Genomic DNA, 19,879 nt, shown 5'->3' with positions numbered 1-19,879 from the left:
ATGAGACTGCTTTTCTGGATTTGGGTCTTTGCTGTTAAAACTTGCTGCTAGGCAGAAAGTGAGTTTAGCTATTTTTTAACCAAGACAAGCCTCAAAATAGAGGAGAAAAATTGTCTCCCTTTAGATGGTACTGAAAATGCAAGCCTCTTAACAGAAGAAAAATGTCATGCTATTAGCCTCTAATACAATCACATTACTTTGGTCCTTTGACAAAGTAAAGCCTCATTGATATTAAATATGAAAAGTTACTACTTTCACAGTAGCAACTTTTCATAAGGAGTTTTGATTTTTTTCACTGAGTTCTAAGAGACTGGCCCATTAATAATATATGGTGCCGCTCACAAGTCACATATGCCTAATAATTAGGAAACATTTGTAATGAGTTGAAAAGGGTAAGGAAAGCAGCAGAGTGTGTGCAAGTCCTAAACTACAGAAGTCTGAGGCTAATAATTACCTGGGCTTCAAAAGCTTTTCAAATCCTAACAACAGATCCTACTTAAAATTAACAGGCACTGCACAGAAGAGAATAATGAAACAAGTCCAAGCTTACCATTTGGGATAAAGGATAGCTAAAAAGATATAAGGGAAGAAAAAAAAAAGGCTTTAAATATAGCTTCTGGCAATCTTGGCAAGGTTTTCTGAAGGAGACTGTGAGAGTTAGGCTGGAAGTATTGCTGCAGTCTAACAGGGGTAGCTGCTATAAGTCCCTTAATCCCCTGTGCAAATCCTAGCCCTTATAGATATATACTGTGGGGATACTCCATAACTGACAGCTTCTCAGTATGGGAAGAATTTCACCTACACAAGGCGGTTAAAATCATTGAATTCCTGATTTCAGTGATGAAACCAGGAGTTATTTTTCCATTATTCTTTGTTTTGATTAAACAGACCCCTCATCATTTCAAGCATCATTTGAAATGTCTTTTCTCCCTTTCAGGGAGCTGTCAGCAGGGAAGCTCTGGGTGAGAGCAGGACCCTGCTGGGGTGCTCAGTATGGAGAGGGTGGGGTGGAGTGGAATAACATTGCCCATCCACTTGGGTTTGTTTTGTTTCAGCTGTAAAATACCACGTGGAATTAAGCAATAGAAAAATTGATTTTTAAATTTTTTTACAACCTTATCAGAAATGCTGGTAAAGTGATCTAGATCAAGAAAAATATTAGATTCTGAAATGTCTAGAAACCTAATGCTGGCAACAACTTTGGAGGGTGAGGTGATAATTTGGGGAAAGGCTGACAGGAGGGGAAAAAAACCAAATGGCACCAGCTTTACCTCCAAATGCCCTTTTTTATCTGCATATTAAAAAATCCTGTATAAGATTTTCCAAATAAATCTTTTTCTTCATCCTTACATGGTCCTCCTTGTTAAACATGTGAGTACATTTTAACAGATATATTCTCATCCCTCACTGCAGAGTTAGAGCAGTCCTGAGCAGAATTCCCAGAGATGAGGGCTTGAGGCATGGAGAGACCAAATGACTCATCAGTGATCAGACAAGTCTGTGATAACAAAGAAAATTTAAACTCCTTCTCAAACTCCAGCCAGTCAGCCAAAAATATGCCATGGAAAGCAACGAGCAGGTTTTTCTGTTTTCTTAGTTGATGTATGTATGTGTCATTCTATTTATTCGGAATTTTGGCATTGAATCCAAAGAAACAAAATTATGCTCATGTGCTTGCAATAAAATTAATGCCATAGAAATTAAATTAAAACATATAAAAATGCAATTAGAAAGCTGCAATTAAATTAATGCAGAGTAGAATGCAAAGAGTTGAGCCCAGCTGTTGAGCCTGGGGACCAGGTCTGCGCTCAGAGGTTGTGCAGAGTTTTTTGTAGATCTGGACGAGAGCAAGGTAAATTCCAGGGGGTGAGGGAAATGTTTCTGTGAGTCTGGTTTCTGGGATTGACCTTTGACTGAGTGCAGCAGCATTAGGAGATGCTCCTGCTGAGGATCCAAGCCCTGGGTACCTTTTCTATCTATATTGCATTATGTGGAGCCCAGGAAACAGAAGGAATGTACCTCAGAATATGGAATTAAACTTCCAGCTGAGCTGGAGATTCATATATTGATGAATATTTAGAATGTTTAGAAAATATTTAGCATGTTTAGAAATGTTTTTGATTTTGAGGAGCTGATTGTACCATTTGTTGGTTTGTGGGTTATTTTTTGGTTTGGTTTGGGTTTTTTTTGAAATATAGAAGCTGGGCTCCGGATGATTCTCCTTCCTAGAAGGAGGAAGGTCCAGGATGGTCAGACGTGGATTGTTCCTAGCTCCAGGCTGGCTCCAGCCTCCAGGCTTTCTATGTCCCTCTTGCAGTTTAATTTCTAAGACCTCATGGTTGATTTTGTCACTCATTTCCTGCTAAGAGAGTGATATTTAAGTCACAAGTTACCTATTTCCTCTAAATTTGTGTCACAGTGCCTGTTGCTTGCCTATCTTAAGTCTTCAGGGTGTTTGAGACATGGATGTGCTCTTCACATAGCCAGCTGTGCCCTGGACATAAAGGACTGCAAGAAACTGAATTTAATGATTATTTTTGGCCCTTTAATTCTTGTCCCTGCACAAGGCTGCCTTTGCAGACATGGCATCTGCCGGGCTCTGTGTAATGAACTTTGGGAGCAGTGACAAGTCTCATTAACTCCTCAGAGCTGATTCTTTCTCATGGCTGGAACAGTAGCATGAAAAAAAATCAAACAAATCTTTGCCAACACCTGGATGCTTTTGCAAAATTAAAGCAATGTGTGAATGAAGAGCTGAGCTGCCACCCAGCAGTTACATCAGCTCCTTTGTGGACACAGCCTGGCCCCAAACTGCCTGTTTATGATTGGCTTAATCCATCCTTTCACAAACATATCATGCTTTGCTGGTACAAGCTCCTAATATAATCTAAATAATGACTATGAAATTTCCAGCTCGCTTTGTGACCTGATAAGGGAGAGAAAACAAACTGCTCCATGCCCAGGGAAGCTGGAAGATGTAAAATCAAGTATTACAAATTTCACACTGTAGTCCTGTAGCTTTTCAACTTGCCTTCCTCTGGATGTGAAATGATTATCTCGCACAATATAATGACAGGATACTTCAACACATTGCCCTGGACTGTAAAAGCTGGGCCACATTAATGGCATTTCCCTGTTTTCTGTACCACTACTCAAGAGTTTCTGTCTCTTTTTCTTGCTGAGAAGGGAAATGAGACCCGTTTTGCTTCAGGCTGTAAATTATAAATGAGTAGCATGATCATCTGTAATGCTGAAGCAAAGGTCAGAGGAATTTTTCTTGTATTTTTTCTGTGTTCTTTAACTGGATCTTCTTTGATGTTTACACTACACATACATCATGATCATTATATCCTGCACTCCTGCATCATTAATACAACTACAAATGAGGTGACTCAAGTTATGAACAACAGTGCTTCACCCAAATGCAGACAGATATGAAGGAGGAAAATGAGCTAAATAAAAATACTTATTAAAGGGATTGTTCCCTGGTGTAAATGTCCTTAAAGAGAGTATGACTAAATAAGAGGATACCGTTCCTTTCTGCAGTCATTTTCCAGCCCAGCAAACCTTTGTTCATTGATTTGTAAAACAAGAGAACATTTTGGAGTAAATAAAAAAGGAATTTGAAAACCTCTCAGCAATATATTATTATATTCTTATTTCATTAAACCGAGCTAATAACAGTTTGCTTTAAATTTTATGTGGCACATGTAAATTTCTGTGCAAAGACTGGAAGTGGCAGAATTCTCTGGGAAGGTCTGAGTTTTATCAAACTGTGAGGACCTAGACAAGGCTGTTTGGGTCCTTGATCAGCCTGGTCCAGTGGAAGGTGTCCCTGCCCATGGCAGGGGTTGGAAAGGGATGTTTTGTTTTTCGAGGTGCCTTCCAACCTGATAGCAATGGTTTTATTTGAGGCACAGAATGGAACAATCTATTTAAAAGGTTATTTTCTAACAGCAATGGTCTTGTAAGAACATGTTTACCTTGCAGAAAAAGACACAGCTAGTTTGGCACTGATTCACTCTCATTTTAGACATGATTTCTCAAAGGATTTCAAATATGCTTTTGCTCCAGGATGGAGAGATGTACTCTGTGGAGGGGTTCCAGGAGCATCTCTGCTGACCAGCCTTGGGAGGCTGCTGGTGCTACCTGGGACTGGCAGCAGGATGCTGCAACCAAAACCTATCTATCAGTGAGATAGCAATTTTGATTAGTGATGTGTTAAATATGTGATAAATTTGCATTTGTAATTTATAGTGGAACATTTGCTAAATTCAACCTTTATCTCCTTAGATACTGATTTTAACACACTTCCCACAATGGGTTTTATTTGCCATGGAAAGCATGTAACTTGGCAGTCCTATTGCCAACATATTTAAGGTGTTTTTAATCACAAGCACATAATATATGACTTTTCAGAGCCTTCCACTTTATGCATTTTGCCAAAAGTTATGAGTTGGATTTCAGAACCTATTTAGATCTTGGTGCCTTTGTTTTTGAGGCAGGAACAGTTGAAATGGCGACTGCAGTTCAAAATGCTCACTTTGCATGCAGAGTAACAACTCTTTAATAAGAAATTTTACTGCAGTAAGTTAATGTGCAGTTTTATTGCCTATTATTTTTAGTGAGCATTTATAAAGCGTTATGTTTGGGGTTTAACACCTTAGCTCTCTCCCATCACAACAGGTTGAAATTTGGCATAGCAGTGGCAACCTTCATTTCAAAATTTTCACAGAAAATTGTAAACAGCAAATCGCTATAATTTGTGAAGATTTTGTTAATTTCCATGCTTTGAAGCCTGTCAGCTTAAATGTCAAATAACATGACATCCATATGGACCATTAGATCAATGAGAGTGTAGGACCAGAGATGCCTCAAAGTGCACATCCTGCAGTGACACCTCTGAAGTTCTAGAACAGCCAAAAGAGAAAAAATAAAAAAGAGGAAAAGCAAATTGTCAGATTATGGTAGGAAAGGGCAAGAAAGCAAAAACTGTCTTTTTAAAAAAAAATCTTTCATTCTGTCATTTTGGAAAACTTTAGAAATTTCACTTTCCAAGTTGCCTCCGAGGTGCTGCAGCTGAGATCTGGGTTGAAGCCAACTTCAGAATTAGTGAGTTTTGAGCATTTGAAGTGCAACCAGAGAGTTTTTCATCAGCCCTGATCTGGATAATGGTTTGATTGATCTGCATTTTGTCTTTGCTCTCTGGGTGTGGTCCCAGTGGATCATTCTATTGTTTTCTCCTTCTCACAAACTATTTGTCCAGATGTTTTAGTTCCCATTGATTTCTTTTCTGCTTCAAGCTTTGAAATCCATAGAATGTATGTAGACATTGATATCAGCAGATTGTTGCAGAAACGTGCAATATTCAGGATTTTCAGTACAATGTTGTCTATATATTACAGAGTTCCTATAAAATAACTGAGATATCTTTTATGATTCAAAGCATCAGTAATGGAGTCGCTTGGGCAGAGCCTCTTGTACTTTATTTGGGGTGTATTCATTTTGGCAATGTAATATCTCATTTAAAATGGATGTATATTGCCCTATTAATTTTCATGGGTCTCAGAATAATAAAAACATCATGCAGCAATAAAGAAAAAAACATCCTTTTCTGTAGAGCCTCTGTTTAGATGCAGCTCACAGAAGTAAACATAAAACCTGTGTTGTTATACAGAAATACGAACTACTTTATTTTACACTCTGCAGTATTCATATAACAAGTTTCTAACTCAAATGTGGCCTTAATTCTGCAGAGCTCAGCTCTTTTAGGCAAACTGCAAAATGCTCCTTTAGGGAGGGGCCACGGCTTTCTTTTCCCTGTTTGTTTCCAGGAAGGCTGATCTACTGTGACCTTTACATATAGACTTATTTATCATTGCAAGTTTTGCCACCCCTAAAATTTTGCTATCTGGCATAGGGAAAATTGAGTAAAGCCTTGGCAGAAATGGTGTCTAACATGTCCAGCCCTGGAGAAAGCTGAGAAGTTCAGGAAGGAGTCTGTGATGGTGACTTCTTGATCTTGTAAAAGCATTGATACAGGGCAATCTCCCATAGGACTGGCATTATTGATCACTGATACCACTGTGTGCTGAGATGAGAAGTGGAGAACCCAAAGGAGGTGGGGAAAAAGTCCCTGATTTTACAATTTTGGTTTTATCTGCAGTGTCCTGGCAGTAGGTGATCCAGTACATCCAGCTGCTTTAGAAAACTGTTTGTAGCAATGCCCTCAAACATACTTTCCATTAAATATGAGTTAATAACATAGTGTCATTTTAATGTCCAAGCTCAGAGAGATATTATTTTTTAAATAATTGTATGGGATTTTTTTCAGGAGACAATCTTAAAAAAAGGAATACAGCCTTAAACTGGTTTGGGTTTTATTTTAAAGAAAGTTTTTGAATAATAAGTTTAGTTCAGGAAAATAAAAGAGTATGCAGAATTCACACTGGTATCTGCAGTAAGGATGAGGCAATGCCCACACAATTCTCTTTCCAAGGTCTGGTTTGCTTGTTGTTCACCAAAAAGTCCTTTTCTTGGTGAAACTAAGTCAGATTTTATAACTCCTTTTAGCTTTCAATTTTCATTAAACTAAGTTTAAGAGCAGGGGAGAATGTTTTGAATTTAATGCCTTGGAACCAAACAGTGGAAATATTTCTGTACTATTTTTTGGTTTGTGAAGTGAATAAAGAGAAAATGGATATTGTTAAAATCAATAGTTAATTGAAAGACGTGATGTGTTTTATTATTTGCAGTAAAAGAGAAATTCTCAAATGGTAATGTTAAGTTTTTAGTGCTAACTCTTTATAGAATTTATTGAATTTTTATGTCATTGTTAGAAATAAAATGTATTATTGGAAATGTATATATTGCTTAATCTTATATAATTCTTGATGCTTAAAGCTAAATTAAAAGCTATTAATCTTTCTATTAATTTATTTTCTTAAAAAAATCTTAGGCTGGTCGGCTGGTGGGGCCATGACTTCAAAACACGATTCCTCATGGAAAACAGTATGTACTTATGCACTCTCAATTTTACCTTATTTGATTTATTTATATAGAACCAGCTCCACTTTTGTAGCAGGTTAAGGAGAAAGGACAGAACTTTGCATTTCCTCATTTATGTTAAAAGCATTAGGCTAAACTCATCCTAAATATGTGAGGCAGTGGAGTTAAAAAAATAAATGTTGGAATAAATTTGTGTGTGGGCATAGGGGTTTGACTGTCTGCTCCCAGACATTTTGCTGAAATACCTTCAAAAAGCAGATATAGAATATGGATGAAACTTTCAAAGTATCTCAGTGAATTAAATTCATAAGTCTCTGAGGAGCGAGGATGTGCCATCAGTTACTGGGGTAATACCTTTCTTCAGGATTAGTTCTACTGGAATTAATGAGAAGTTATACAAATTCAGGTAAGGTAACTGACAAAAGTATGAAATCCCACCAATGTTTCAGCATCTCCAAATTTCCTGCGCTAGGGAGGGATGGGTTATTAGACAAACCTGCTCTGAAATAGTGTTTATTGTCCCAACACAAAATGAGAGCTCCTTTCCAAATCTGACAGCTAGACCGTTCAGCTCCAGTTTAAACTATGGCAGAGAGACTATCCTGAGGGATCAGGATGAGAAAGGAGCTTTTTGGTTTGATTGGTTGTTTTGCTTTTAATATATTTTTAATTTTCTGTGGCAGTGCCTGTTGATGTGGCTTTGGCTGGAGAGCACCTCTCTAATAGCCTCAGTCTGCTCTTTGTTTTCAGACCAAATGCAAGAGAGTGGCACTATGGAAAGCCAGCAGGAGACACAAATTGCCTTGAAATTTGCTAGAAGAAGAAAAACATTGTTTATTCATTTCCATGAGCAGTTTACAGGGGAGAAGTTGGGCATTATAAAATTAGCCAGTCTGCTGTGTGTGAAAAGCGTTTCCTCCGCCGCGTCCTCCCGCTCTGGTGCTGGAGCGTGAAATATCAACGGTGACACAGAACTTACAGCGAGGCTTCTGTAGATTTATTAAATAGATTTTGGGAAATTTCACAGCGCAAATTCTAGGCAGCTCCTCTCCTTGGCCTGAAGCTACACTTAGCTGCATATGCAGCCTCCCATGTGTCTCATCAGCTCAATAAAGTGAAGGAACGTGATTCCTTGCTCCACGTGAGCGTGCCGCTGCTGACTTGGAATTCCTCTGCCTCGTGCCAGCCTTAAAAGAGATTCAAGTGTAAAGGTGGTTTTAGCACACACCATTTAAACAAATTAATTGCAGTTCTCTGGTTCCCATGAAGCTGCTAATGAGGTCTTCTGCTGGATAAAATTGGGCTTCTCTCGAAGTTGAAAGTATTAGCTGGGAATAGATTACTATTTCCTTTTAATGACCCATTCCTATGGGCCACATTAGGGAAATATTTTACTGTGTGAGGACAGACTTCAAGATAAGGTCCAATCCATTAATATGAAGAAATCAAAAAATACTAATATAAGTTATTCATTTTCCAGAATTACAACTAAGTGAAGGAATTAATGGATTCCGGTTATCAAATCCTCCAATTTTACTGGTCTGTGCTCTGCATGCCAGTTTAGAGGTAAGTAATTGCTTTACTTTGAGCCTGAATTTAAGAGTATAAAAATGTTTAATGAATGTTACGTGTATTATTGCTGTCTCCCTTAAAGAAAATTGTGAAATATTTGAACAGGGAAAGGGAGAAGTAATGAAAAGCAAACAAAATAACCCCACAGCCCTGAGAGACCAAGGCCTTTAATGAATATACTCATGTTCCCATGTCTCTCACAAACTCTGCTGGAGGACCCTGAGTTGGACCAACAGTATTTGAGGTTTGCACCTCCAAACCTGAACTCTAGCAATGTGTTTCTCCCTGCTTTTAGGAGCTCAGTACAAACAGCACCTTTATCCCATAGAAATATTCATGGCTCAAAATCACAGAATAATTAAAGTTGGAAGAGATGTCTGAGACCACTAAGTCCAACAGTGCCTTGTCTCAGTACTACTCATGGGAAGGATTATGCTCAGCATCTTCCTGCAAAGGAATCATATAAGTCTGAAAAGTTGCATTCAGAGCTGCTGCTTCATATATTTCACCAGCAAAGCAGACTTATATCCTTTGTGAAAGACAATTAGGTGTTCTTGCTGTCCTGGATCAACTGATCCAGTGGCTCAGAGAACCTGTCCTGCCTTTGGTTACAAGCAGAAGAGTCAGAAACTATCTGCAAATGTTTCCTAGAAGGGGCATCCATGAGTGTGGCATAGCTCCAAGCTGTCTTTTCTTTCATTTAATTATTTGTTTTCTGGTGGTCAAAGGAGCAGAGCCTCATCTCTGACCTGTCTCTGTATGAATCACTGATGCTGTGGCTGTGGGAAGGGCAGTGCTGCCATACAGAGTTAATTCCTCCTCTGAAGGTGTGATCCATGTGCTGAAAGCCTCTGATCCACTTTGGAGAGCACAGCCCATCTCTGATTGAGGGCATGGAGCTTTTCCCCAAACACTTGTGTTTCACATCAATATGTTCCAGCATTTCTCATAAGGATAGTTCACCCCTGAAATCAGGACTCTTGGTGCGTGGTGTTACTCAGATTTACCTGCTATATGCAATATATTCTGCTATAAAATAACCCTTAAGCTGGTTTTCAAGGCAGCCTTGGGTAGCAAGGTTTTTCCACCAGCATAAATGGCAGAAATTTATTTCTGATTAGCATTCTATTAGTTCTAGTGGAATAGCTGAGCTGATGCTGGAACAAAGAGCTGTGTCCACATCCCTCTTCTGTATTTACTGAAAAAACCAGCATCTTCAGCAAACAAAGTCAAAATTGCTAGTTATGATCTCTCCATCTTACATGCAACACTGAAGGACTGCAAAGGGCACAGCCAGCGCTTCTTGTTCCGCCTGACAATTTATTTTTTTTAGTCCTTAAACATCCAATATATTGTTTTAAACTTTATGTGACCTTCGAGATAAGCTGAAAGCTGTTCTGCCATGACCCAGATTGTGAGTGCTCGGGTTTGTGTGGGCTGGTGTCATTTAGCCCACTGCAGGGAGCCTGGAACAATGAGGGCTGAGCAGTTTCCACTGCCTCCCCTTTCCCTGCCCACATTACCTTTTGGCACAGCCAGTATTTCCCAGTGCTAATTGCTCTAATACAGTGGGAAACAAAATAGTTTTCATGTCTGGCAAGAGATGGCTAGTGAAATTGCATGCCACCTTCACTGGGACACATTAAGCAGAAGGCAGTGTTTCCAATGGAAACAATGAAAACTGCAAGTGTTAATGGATGTTATTCCTCAATAATGCTTAAAGTGACTGTTATGGCACTAGCTGCTGCCTTTTATGGAAAAAAGGGGAGCGCTCTACAGACACATTTTAAAGACCTTTTTCAAAAAATTTCACCCAGGGGACCAAGTATTCCTTGCACAAAGCCTGTGGAAGCAGATTTTTGCATGTAGCCTAAGGAGATCCATCCCTCATACTCCTGCAAATCCTGGAGGAATAAGAGGCAGATCTGTTTTCCCTCTAGTGATGCACTGAGCAGTCCTGTGTCTGCTCTGCCTACCTGGGTGGAGAGGGAAGCACCTCTAGATTTTTGCTGACCTGTGCAACTGCTGACTGCTGGTGGCTCTGGTCCCTGTCACATTTATTCCCTTGCAAAATCTGTTTTACAGCATCCACGTTCTGTTTCACAAGCACAAATGCAGGGGTTCTTGGTTTTGTGCAGCATCTAGTGGCTGTGATAGCATCAGGAGTGAGATTTGGGATGTCCTACAAAACAATGTTTTCCAGATGCTGCTGGAAACTAGACTTTGGTGTATTTTGAGTGGGATTTTTCAGGTACTTCTCTTTATGTTTTTTCAGGTTATGATATAAGTAATCTTAAAATTATTACTTCTCTAGTGTGGAACAGTGATTTCTTGAGAGTGAAGATCATGGATTTTCATCCATGGATTTTCATCCAGGGCACTGCCTTGCCTCTGATTTGCAGCTGCAGCCAGTGGAGGCAGAGCTGCCCACAAGCATTGATGTGCCAGGATGTGATCTGAAGTGGCTGTTGGGTTCTTGCATGCCTGTATCCCTGTCATTTTCCCCTGCAGCTAATTCCATGGGAAGAAGGAAAGAGATGTTTGAGGAAGGCAGGGGTAAATTGTTTCTGGGGTTGCATTTCCATCATTCCCTTTAATGGAGCCTTTCCAGAGCAAAAGCAGAAGCTGTCTCACCTTCTGCTCCCAAACTCCTCTACCACATTGGTTTTGTTTGTGTGGCCTAACAGCACTGCCACTTCCAAGCAGTCATTCTTGCATGCCTCATGATAATTTGAGTGTCTGAAACTCACCAGTTCTTGTAGCTGTGTAAGAGTAGATTATAGAGAGCGAGCCTGTACAGAACTTAAAGCTGAAAAGTCAATGTTAGTGTACATTTTGTGCTTTCACAGACAAGAATTTCTACACCAGTCATGATGTTCCAGTCTTGCCCCTAGGATTTGGTTAGTAGAATTGTTTACTTTGGAACAGACCTCAGAGAACATTGTGTCCAACCATTAAACCAGCACTGCCTGGCCCACCACCAAACCATGTCCTCAAGTGCCTCACCTACGTGGTTTTGAACACTTCCAGAGACAGTGATTCCTGCCATGGACAGCCTGTTCCAGTGCTTGACCACGCTCTTAGTTAAGAAATTCTTCCTAATATCAAAACTAAGCCTCTCCTGGTGCCACTTGAGGCCGTTCCCTTTTTTCCTATCAATTGTTTCCTGGGAGAGGAGACCAAACCCCACCTGGCTACACCCTCCTTTCAAGGAGTTGTAGAGACTGAGAAGGTGTGTACTAAAGGTACATACAAGGGAAAACTTTAGTGTGATTTTGAGTTTCACTCAGCATTGTTGTACCTACAGAGGATTTATGGATCCCCTTTAGACATGCAGAGGAATGCTCTCTTAGCAAACTGGCTTTGTGTTCAAGTTATTTCTGCAAACACAGATGTGTATAAACAGTAGGCACAAATATCTGTCATTATCTAAAGCATAACATTATCCTGTGTTTTCCAAAGCCCAGTCCTGTCATGTTTATGTGAAATCTCTCTCTGCTGTTACTACCTGATTCCAGTGATAATGTATAGAGAAATCTTTCTTTATTTCCTTTTCATTTTCTACAGCAACACATTCTCATTCTAATGATTTCAAATCATCACAGGTTTTTAGCCAAACTACAATGAAAGCATTGAGGAGGAAATCTATTCTACTCACTGGTTACCTGGAATACCTGATAAAGCATTACTACAGTGAGGATAAAACAAATCCAGAGAAGCCCTTTGTAAGAATAATCACACCATCTCAGATTGAGGAGAGAGGATGCCAGCTCACTTTGTCATTTTCCCTTCCAATCAAATCTGTGTTTAAAGAGCTGGAGAAGAGAGGAGTAGCTGTAAGTAAATCAAACTTCATCTTTACAAGTAACAAAATATTACGTTGCTTTTATTCAAATGTAGTTTCATATAAGGCAAAAACCCACTAGGACTGATGATGATTTCTTTCAATTTCAATTTTTACTTGTGCAAGCTGTCAAATACATAGAGTTATTTTATGAAATAGTTGTTAGGATCTTTCACTGTTGACTTATTTCCATTGGTTCTGGAGTCTGCTGAGGATAGAGTTGTATCATGGGTGCTTGAGGATGGGAGGCACAGCTACAGATTTACATGACAAGGAACTCTGGACCTACATCAGTCCTCTTCTTGATCCACAAATGGCCAAAAGCTTTGTGAAACATTGAGATGGAGCAAGGGAAAAGCTGTGATAGATTGCATAGAGATGTGTTTTAGCACTCAGAAAAGCAGCCACTGAGCAGCACTTCCTTGTAATGGCACAGTTGCCATCAAGCACTGCTCCAAAAGAATAAAAGGGAAATTTAGGGCCATACATTGGGTGATTCAGATGTACTGGGAGGTGAGGCTGATAGCATAATACCATATAAATGAGATATCAGTTTTATTTCTGCTGGTCACTTGTCTCTCCAAAGGGCACCTCTTTTAGGTTACATATGCTGCTGCTTTGGTGCTGCCAGGGAATTCCAGGAACTCCTGCTTTTAACAGAGCACGGGGCCTCACACTGTTGGCTTGTCTTTGCAATGCAGTGATATTTTTCAAATATAAAAGATTATTATATTCAGGAAAATGTTCAAAATCACAGTGAGGGGAAGAAAAATGCTGCAATGCCTGTGCCATTACTTGTACCTTTAGAAAAAGACACTCACATACTGGAATGGGGGGATTTTGTGGTTTAATTTTTTTTTTTTTGGCATCTCTGTGGCTCTTCAGCTCTGGGTTGTTATAGGCATTAAAGTGAATTTTGGGGCTACATAGCTGGATCGAAGCCCTCAATGGCACTGCTAAAGTCCTGAGCCCATCTTGAGCTTTGTGTCATTTTTTTAGGCAAAACTACTCTTACTAAATTTTTCACAATCATGCTCCTCACTGTAGCTCCTTGAGGATCCCAAAGGTTTTAAACATGCTTCCTTGTCAGTCCAGTACTCTTCCTTGGAGACAAGTTGTGGCATTTAAAAACACAGCCTGACAGATAGACAAGAAGTGACCTGAATTTACTGAATGCTCCCTCTCTGTTTTGCAGTGCGACATGCGAGAACCAAACGCTCTTCGTGTTGCCCCAGTTCCTCTCTACAATTCCTTCCTTGATGTGCACAGATTTATTGAAATCCTGGGATCTGCAATTACATCTTCAAAACAAACAGCAAATAATACTGTGCTATCTGGTTCTTATTGATGGCTCGGCTGTACCTTTTAATCTATTTCTGACTAAGATGCATTTATCCTGCTGAGTGATTCTCTGCTTCGAGTAGACCGAGCTATATCCCATGCAATTTGCAAAAAAATGACTGTGCTTGAATAGTTATTTACAACAGACATAGTTTTATTAAAGCTCATATTTCCACTCTGCTTTGACTTTGACTTCATGAATTAGTATGCTTTGTATATTTTAATGGGGCTCTTCTTAAACATTTTATGTAGTTTTATTACATTAGCCTTGAGAAGCATGGAAAAATTGCTATCAACTAGAACAGGGATGAAAAAAAAATCCCTTCTTTATTATAAAAATTATGCATAATAAAATGTGGAAAATAGACAAATCACCAACTGTTAAAAGACACAGTCCAATTTACATTTTTAATTTAGTAATTCTATTTAAAGTACAGGGTATACTTGAAAAGTGAAAGTTGAACAATTGTTTCAAAACTCCTGACTGCTGCACACTGGAGTTTTTCAAAGGCCCCGATATTTTGAAATTTTGGTTTAATTAATGCTTTAATTGAAGAACAAATTTACATTGCAGATACCTTCTTTGGTGTGCTACAGTTGGCCAAAATAAAACATTTTATCTTTCTAGGTAGTCCTGTTGGAGAGGAGGAGCTGGAGAAAGCTGAGGAGAGTTGTAGACCCGTGTAAGGCAGCGTGAAGGGCTGTACGAGCACTCCCTGCAGCTTTAGAGAGGCTTAGTTGGGATTAGGCAAAATGAACCCTGAGCTCTTTAAACAGCAGCAAAACATCTCATTGTTAGCTCACCGTGTGGCCCGAATTTTTACAGAGATTTGCACCAGGCAGGCAAGAGCAACGTGGAAAAACTGCTTACATTTCAGCAACTCTTTATCCAAAGTTGTTTTAAGGCATAAATAACACCTTGGCATAATTGGCAATTAAGCCCTAAAGTCTGTAGCTATTCACGCAGCATTTTCCAAGAATCAGCTGAAACTTCCTCTCTGATGATGTAAATGTGTGTCATTTTTGGTATGAAACACTTAGAAAATTACATCCAGCAGTGCTTTGAATATGTGAAAGGAGCCTGTAATAAAGAGGGACAAACTGATGTGGCAGGACAAGGGGGGATGGTTTGAAACCAGAGGAGGGCGATTTAGGGTGGAGGTGAGAAAGCAGTTTTTTACAGTGAAGGGGCTGAAGCTCTGGAACAGAGAGGTGGTGGATGCATCCCAGGAAATATTCAAGGCCAGGTTGGATGGGGCTCTGGCCTGCTCAGAGGGTCCCTCTGGGGACCCTTTATAAGGTCCATTCCAACCCAATCTACTCTGATTCTATGATACTTTTTATTCTACTTCAAGAGTGAGGAAGGATTCTGGGTGCAGTGAGGTCTTCTCTAGTTTTGCTTATAGTTACTTTTGCTGGTTGAAACTTTCACACCCTTAGAGCACAAGGAAACTTCACAGCACCTACCTGTTCTCCAGAATTCCCCAAAGATGTGTAGTGCTAAAACCCTTGCTACACTGATGCCTATTTTATTGGTTGTAATATGCAGGGGAAAGCAGAAAGAACTGCAAATACAGCATTTGCTGGTATTTTTAGCACTTGTGAAGAGAAAGAAGAGCTCCTTTAACCAGAATATTGTTATAAAGAATAGTACAGGAGTTTTAATCAGTTGGAAGCTCTGTCTCACTCAAGAGGTTTTGATTGCACTGACGTCATCTCGGTTCAGCGGAGCTGCATCGCTGTGTTGCAGGCCAGGTATCTGCATTTTTGGGGGTTTATTTTTATCCTTGCACCTGCAGCTCAGCTACTTTATGTGATCTTACAGAAGGACCATTTTCCATAAAGTGACAGTTGATGCAAAAAGCACTGAATATAAAAATGTGCAGGTCCATGATGTCGAAAAGGGGTTTAACTTGGTGTCAGTGCCTTTGCAGCACTCGTGTACAAACCCCAGCTCGTTCTTTCATCTTCCCATTAAAGTTAGGCAAGCTTAAATTCAGACATGGATGTAGATCATTTTATAAAATACCTTGGTTGATATCAGCTCAAACCACAAAGGAGTAAGAATTCCAAACTCTCTTTCTAATCTCTTTCTAAATATCATCTAGACCTCAGGTTTGGACAAGCTGTCTTGGCATTTCTGGGGAGATAAACAATGATTTTTGAGAAGTTTGAGATCTGCTTTTAATTCACACACTGTGAAAATAATTTTTTATGTCTCTGAGGAAAGTGAACCATGTAGTAGTTAAGTACTGAATATATGCAGTTCAGGTTTCAAAGACCAACAGATAAATAATAAATGTTTAATATTATTTTGTCTTTTAGTATCATTTCAGGCTAAAGGTACAAATACTGACTTTACAAATATGTATTTGTGTTCCATTTAATAGATTTGATTAAATTCAGTGCATTTATTTCAACTATTTTAAGTTATCTCTTTTTTACCTGTGACTTGTGATAATAAATCTGAAAACTCCTTGCATTTATAGGCATATATATATAAATAAATTCAGAAAATTATTTCCAAAAAGTGAGGAAAGCCTATATTGCACTTTATTAATTTTAGTGAAATGAAATTGCAGCAAAAGCACCAGTTTCACATGGTCTTTCCCTACCTGAAGTAAAAGTTTTGCAAAATGAATAATACTGGAAGTTAACATTAGGTGTCAGTATTTTACATATTATTTAGCAAAAGAATATCAAGGGAAAGAGCTTCTGTGAAAAAAAAAAAGAATATTGCAGTCTGCTTTTTCAAATGCTGTAAGTTATCACAGTTAGAGTAATATCAGGAATAATTATGTGTGAAATAATTAATTGTATATACCCCGAATGCTTCTTGCTAGTTACATCTCTAATTTAAAATTCAATACTAAGTACCACGGCTTTCTAATTGTGATAACATTTCATTCTTGGATTGTCTGAAGAAATTACATTTTTCAAATTGAACTGCAGGACATGAGGATCTTTAGATGACAGAAAATTGATACCCAGGTAGAGTGAGAAAATGCCTACAAAATGAAGGCAAATGTGAGTATGCAGATCCCTGGTTGTGTGTGATCTTTTTCAGCACAACAACATTTAAAAATGTACAGAACTCTTAAAGCTCATTGCTACTGTTGAAAATATGAGGGGCAAATACTGTGGGATCCATCTGTGCATTTTTAACCCTGTTCTGCCATGGGAACACCAAAGACAAAACCAAGTCTCCCTTCACAAGCAGCAAAGGATGCTTTTGTCTTCCAAAAGAGCAATATACTCTGAGTGAAGGAAAAGGCATGACAGTAATTTTTTCATCTGGGCTCGTGGCATTATTGAGAATGGGAAGGATGTGCCTCGTTTGAAGAGTTTAACCCCAAAAATCCTTGTGTGACAGCGACAGAACCCACCTTGATTTCATTTGACCAGCAAATTATACATTGGTAGATTAAGCAAGAAAGATGCAAGAAAGGATAGAAGATACTAAAACAAAATAATTCACTTCTTAATTTATGTTAGATATTCCCAAACAGAACTGGGTACAGTGGGAATTCCCTGTGAAATTCTAGCCCCTGGATGGGCTTTGTTTGGGTTCAAAAAGATGAAAAAAAACATTTTGGGCTAAATCCACAGCGGGGCCTGACAGGATGTGTTGACATCAAAGCAGCCACATCAATATTTTATTTTAATACCTTTCCCTGAGTCACAGAATCACTGAGCTTTTAAAAGAACTCCAAGACCATTGAGTCCAACCACTCAGCCAGCACTGCCATGGTCACCAATGTAATGAAGCCATGGCTGAGGTAGGTGTGTTATTTCCTAAATAAAATGTGTATAAAACACACTTCAGAGGGAGCTGACCTACCCAGAGACTCCCCAAAACCTCTGCAGGTTCCCATCTCAACCTCTGGGCATTCAAGCTGGTGTAAATATATTTCTGAAAAGCTGCTCACTCCCTGAGACCAGCTGAGAGACAGTTTTGCATCGTAAGCTTAAACTTTTGTCAATATTTGTGAAATATATTTAGACAGCTTATTCAGAAATGAGTAAGTTATAGATCAGTAATTCATACTTTTTATATCCCGAGTTTTTATTTCCTAAACTTACTCTTCTAAGCATCGTTTTATGTTTCTAGTTAAATATAAGTGAGAATTGATTGGGGTATTTCTCAATGGAATTCTATCTTTATTTCATCATAATTGCTTCATATTTGAATAATGACAGATGAACTACTTCATTCAATTGCAGTTTTAAGGCTTTGAAGTCACAATAGCAGCAAAGGATTTAAATCCTGAAACCATTATTATGGCAGAGAAGACATCAGGGAAAAGGAAAACTTATGGTAGTGTAATTTTCTAGACAGAAAAATTCTTCTGCGGTTGCACTTTTTTTCTTTTATTATTTTTTCTCTGGACATTTTATTAATGTTAAAAGACCCCTGGAAGAAGAGATTGGAAATGCTGAATGAGAGTCCTGCTGTAAGTAAACTTCTGTAGTTATTTGGCTTTGGAGCTGGCTACAAACCTTTTAAAATTCTGGGCAGCTGCAATACTGTATTTCACCAATAAAGAGTTCATTAGATCTTTTTTCTCTCTGACATTTTACATCTAGTCCTGAGTACATGTTAATACTCCAAGGTATGAATTTCAAAGTTCCCTTTATCTTTGTGTACAGTTTTAAGCAATTAATCAAATGATAAAATACAACTTTAAAATTAGAAACGAATTGTGAATTTAAAGTATGTGTTCAAAAAGTTTTTACATTATAATTTGGGGGGGGGGGTGGGGCCTCATCAACTGAACTTAATTCTGGTGTTCTTTTTATTTTTTTATTTTTTTGTAAACCTTACATTTTATTGAAGAAATTTGAAGCGATCCTCAAATTGTTAAAACATGACCAAGTGGTCTATCCAGGATAGTTCTTTCTCCTCAGAGGCTACATCAAAGTGTCAGAGACATAGAAAAATCATTATTCAATATGTTCAAAATGTTTCCCATGTGGGGAAAGATTTAGACAGGCTTCTGAAATGAGCATGGGGGCAAACAGCACCGAGACCCCTTTGTCTGAAATAAAAGTGAGTGGCAGTTGTATCATCCCTGTATGAGGAATGAATTTGAAGTGTGGTGGGGTGGGGGCTGCCACATAATTTTGGCAGCAGGGGCCAAATCCAACCTCTTGAGTTCAACCTGCAACTTTTCTACTCCAAGGATGTTCCTGGTGCCTCAGTTTTGAAAGCCTGGGGTGGGGTGGCTGTTCCAAAGGTAACTGAGAGAGGAAGGACATCCCCAAAGTTCCCTTTGATACCTGAGCACAAGGCATTAAGAACTGGGAGTTATTGAATGTCATCAATGAATTCAGCAGAAACAGACTTGTAATTATTTTGCCTGTATTTTCTTTTTTTAATCACTGAGGTGTGTCAAGCATACAACACCCTGTTTCTTTTTAATGAGTGTGTTATTTTAATTTTCACCTGGGAGGTGAAAGGCAATATTCAGAAATATTCATTCTTCAGACAAGGCATAGAAACAGTTTTAACATCTTAGCTGCAGGTTGGTGCAAAATGCTCAGATGTTGTTTTGTGTGATATCCAGTTTAAACCATTGTGGCCACGAGGCAACAGATTCTGCCAATTCTGCCCTTCCTCTGTGGAAAACACCTCACAGCTGGGTAACTGGTGAATCTGTGGACCTCCCTTTTCAAGGATGCTTCTGGAATTTTCTCTACTGCTCCTACTTAAAGAGAAAAAACGTGAAGATCTCATTTAGAGGAATTGTGAGTAAAAGAACATACTCACCTACTTCTGAGTTCTCTTAATTGACCCTGAAAGTGTGGGGTTTTTCCTTATTTCCAAACTGATGTGAAAATCCCATTTATTATAGAATCATGGAATCATTTATGTTGGAAAAGACTTTGAGGTCACTGAGTCCAACCTTAGACCTGATGCTGCCAAGTCCACCACTAGACTATTTAATTGATTTTTCTTTGATTTCTAGTTTTAATACAGTACAGTGGCAGATTAATTTAATGAATTTATAACCCTCATTATAACACTTAAGTTTTGCTTGATTTTAAGGGAACCTGGATTAGAAAAGATAAATGTCTTCTACATTAATACAACAGTGAGGAGTACACTGAATT

The 19,879-nt window shown here is 38.8% G+C and overlaps 1 protein-coding gene across 2 annotated transcripts in view; it reads left to right on the top strand.

The window, feature by feature from the left end:
- The window catches only part of KYNU (kynureninase), a 57,841-nt gene extending 43,896 nt beyond the window's left edge, over positions 1-13,945 (top strand). For both annotated transcript variants that reach the window (XM_021530356.3, XM_021530355.2), the window contains exons 11-14: positions 6,959-7,011; positions 8,489-8,574; positions 12,186-12,416; positions 13,620-13,945. In XM_021530356.3, coding sequence (XP_021386031.2) covers positions 6,959-7,011; positions 8,489-8,574; positions 12,186-12,416; positions 13,620-13,772 — 523 coding nt within the window. In that variant the 3' untranslated portion in view covers positions 13,773-13,945. The remainder of the gene's footprint in view (positions 1-6,958; positions 7,012-8,488; positions 8,575-12,185; positions 12,417-13,619) is intronic.
- Positions 13,946-19,879: the final 5,934 nt, after the last annotated feature.

The sequence above is a fragment of the Lonchura striata genome, chromosome 8 (assembly GCF_046129695.1).
Source record: "Lonchura striata isolate bLonStr1 chromosome 8, bLonStr1.mat, whole genome shotgun sequence".
Taxonomy (NCBI): Eukaryota; Metazoa; Chordata; class Aves; order Passeriformes; family Estrildidae; genus Lonchura; species Lonchura striata.
Note: the sequence above shows the minus strand (reverse complement) of the source record. Positions and strands in the feature narration are given on the sequence as shown.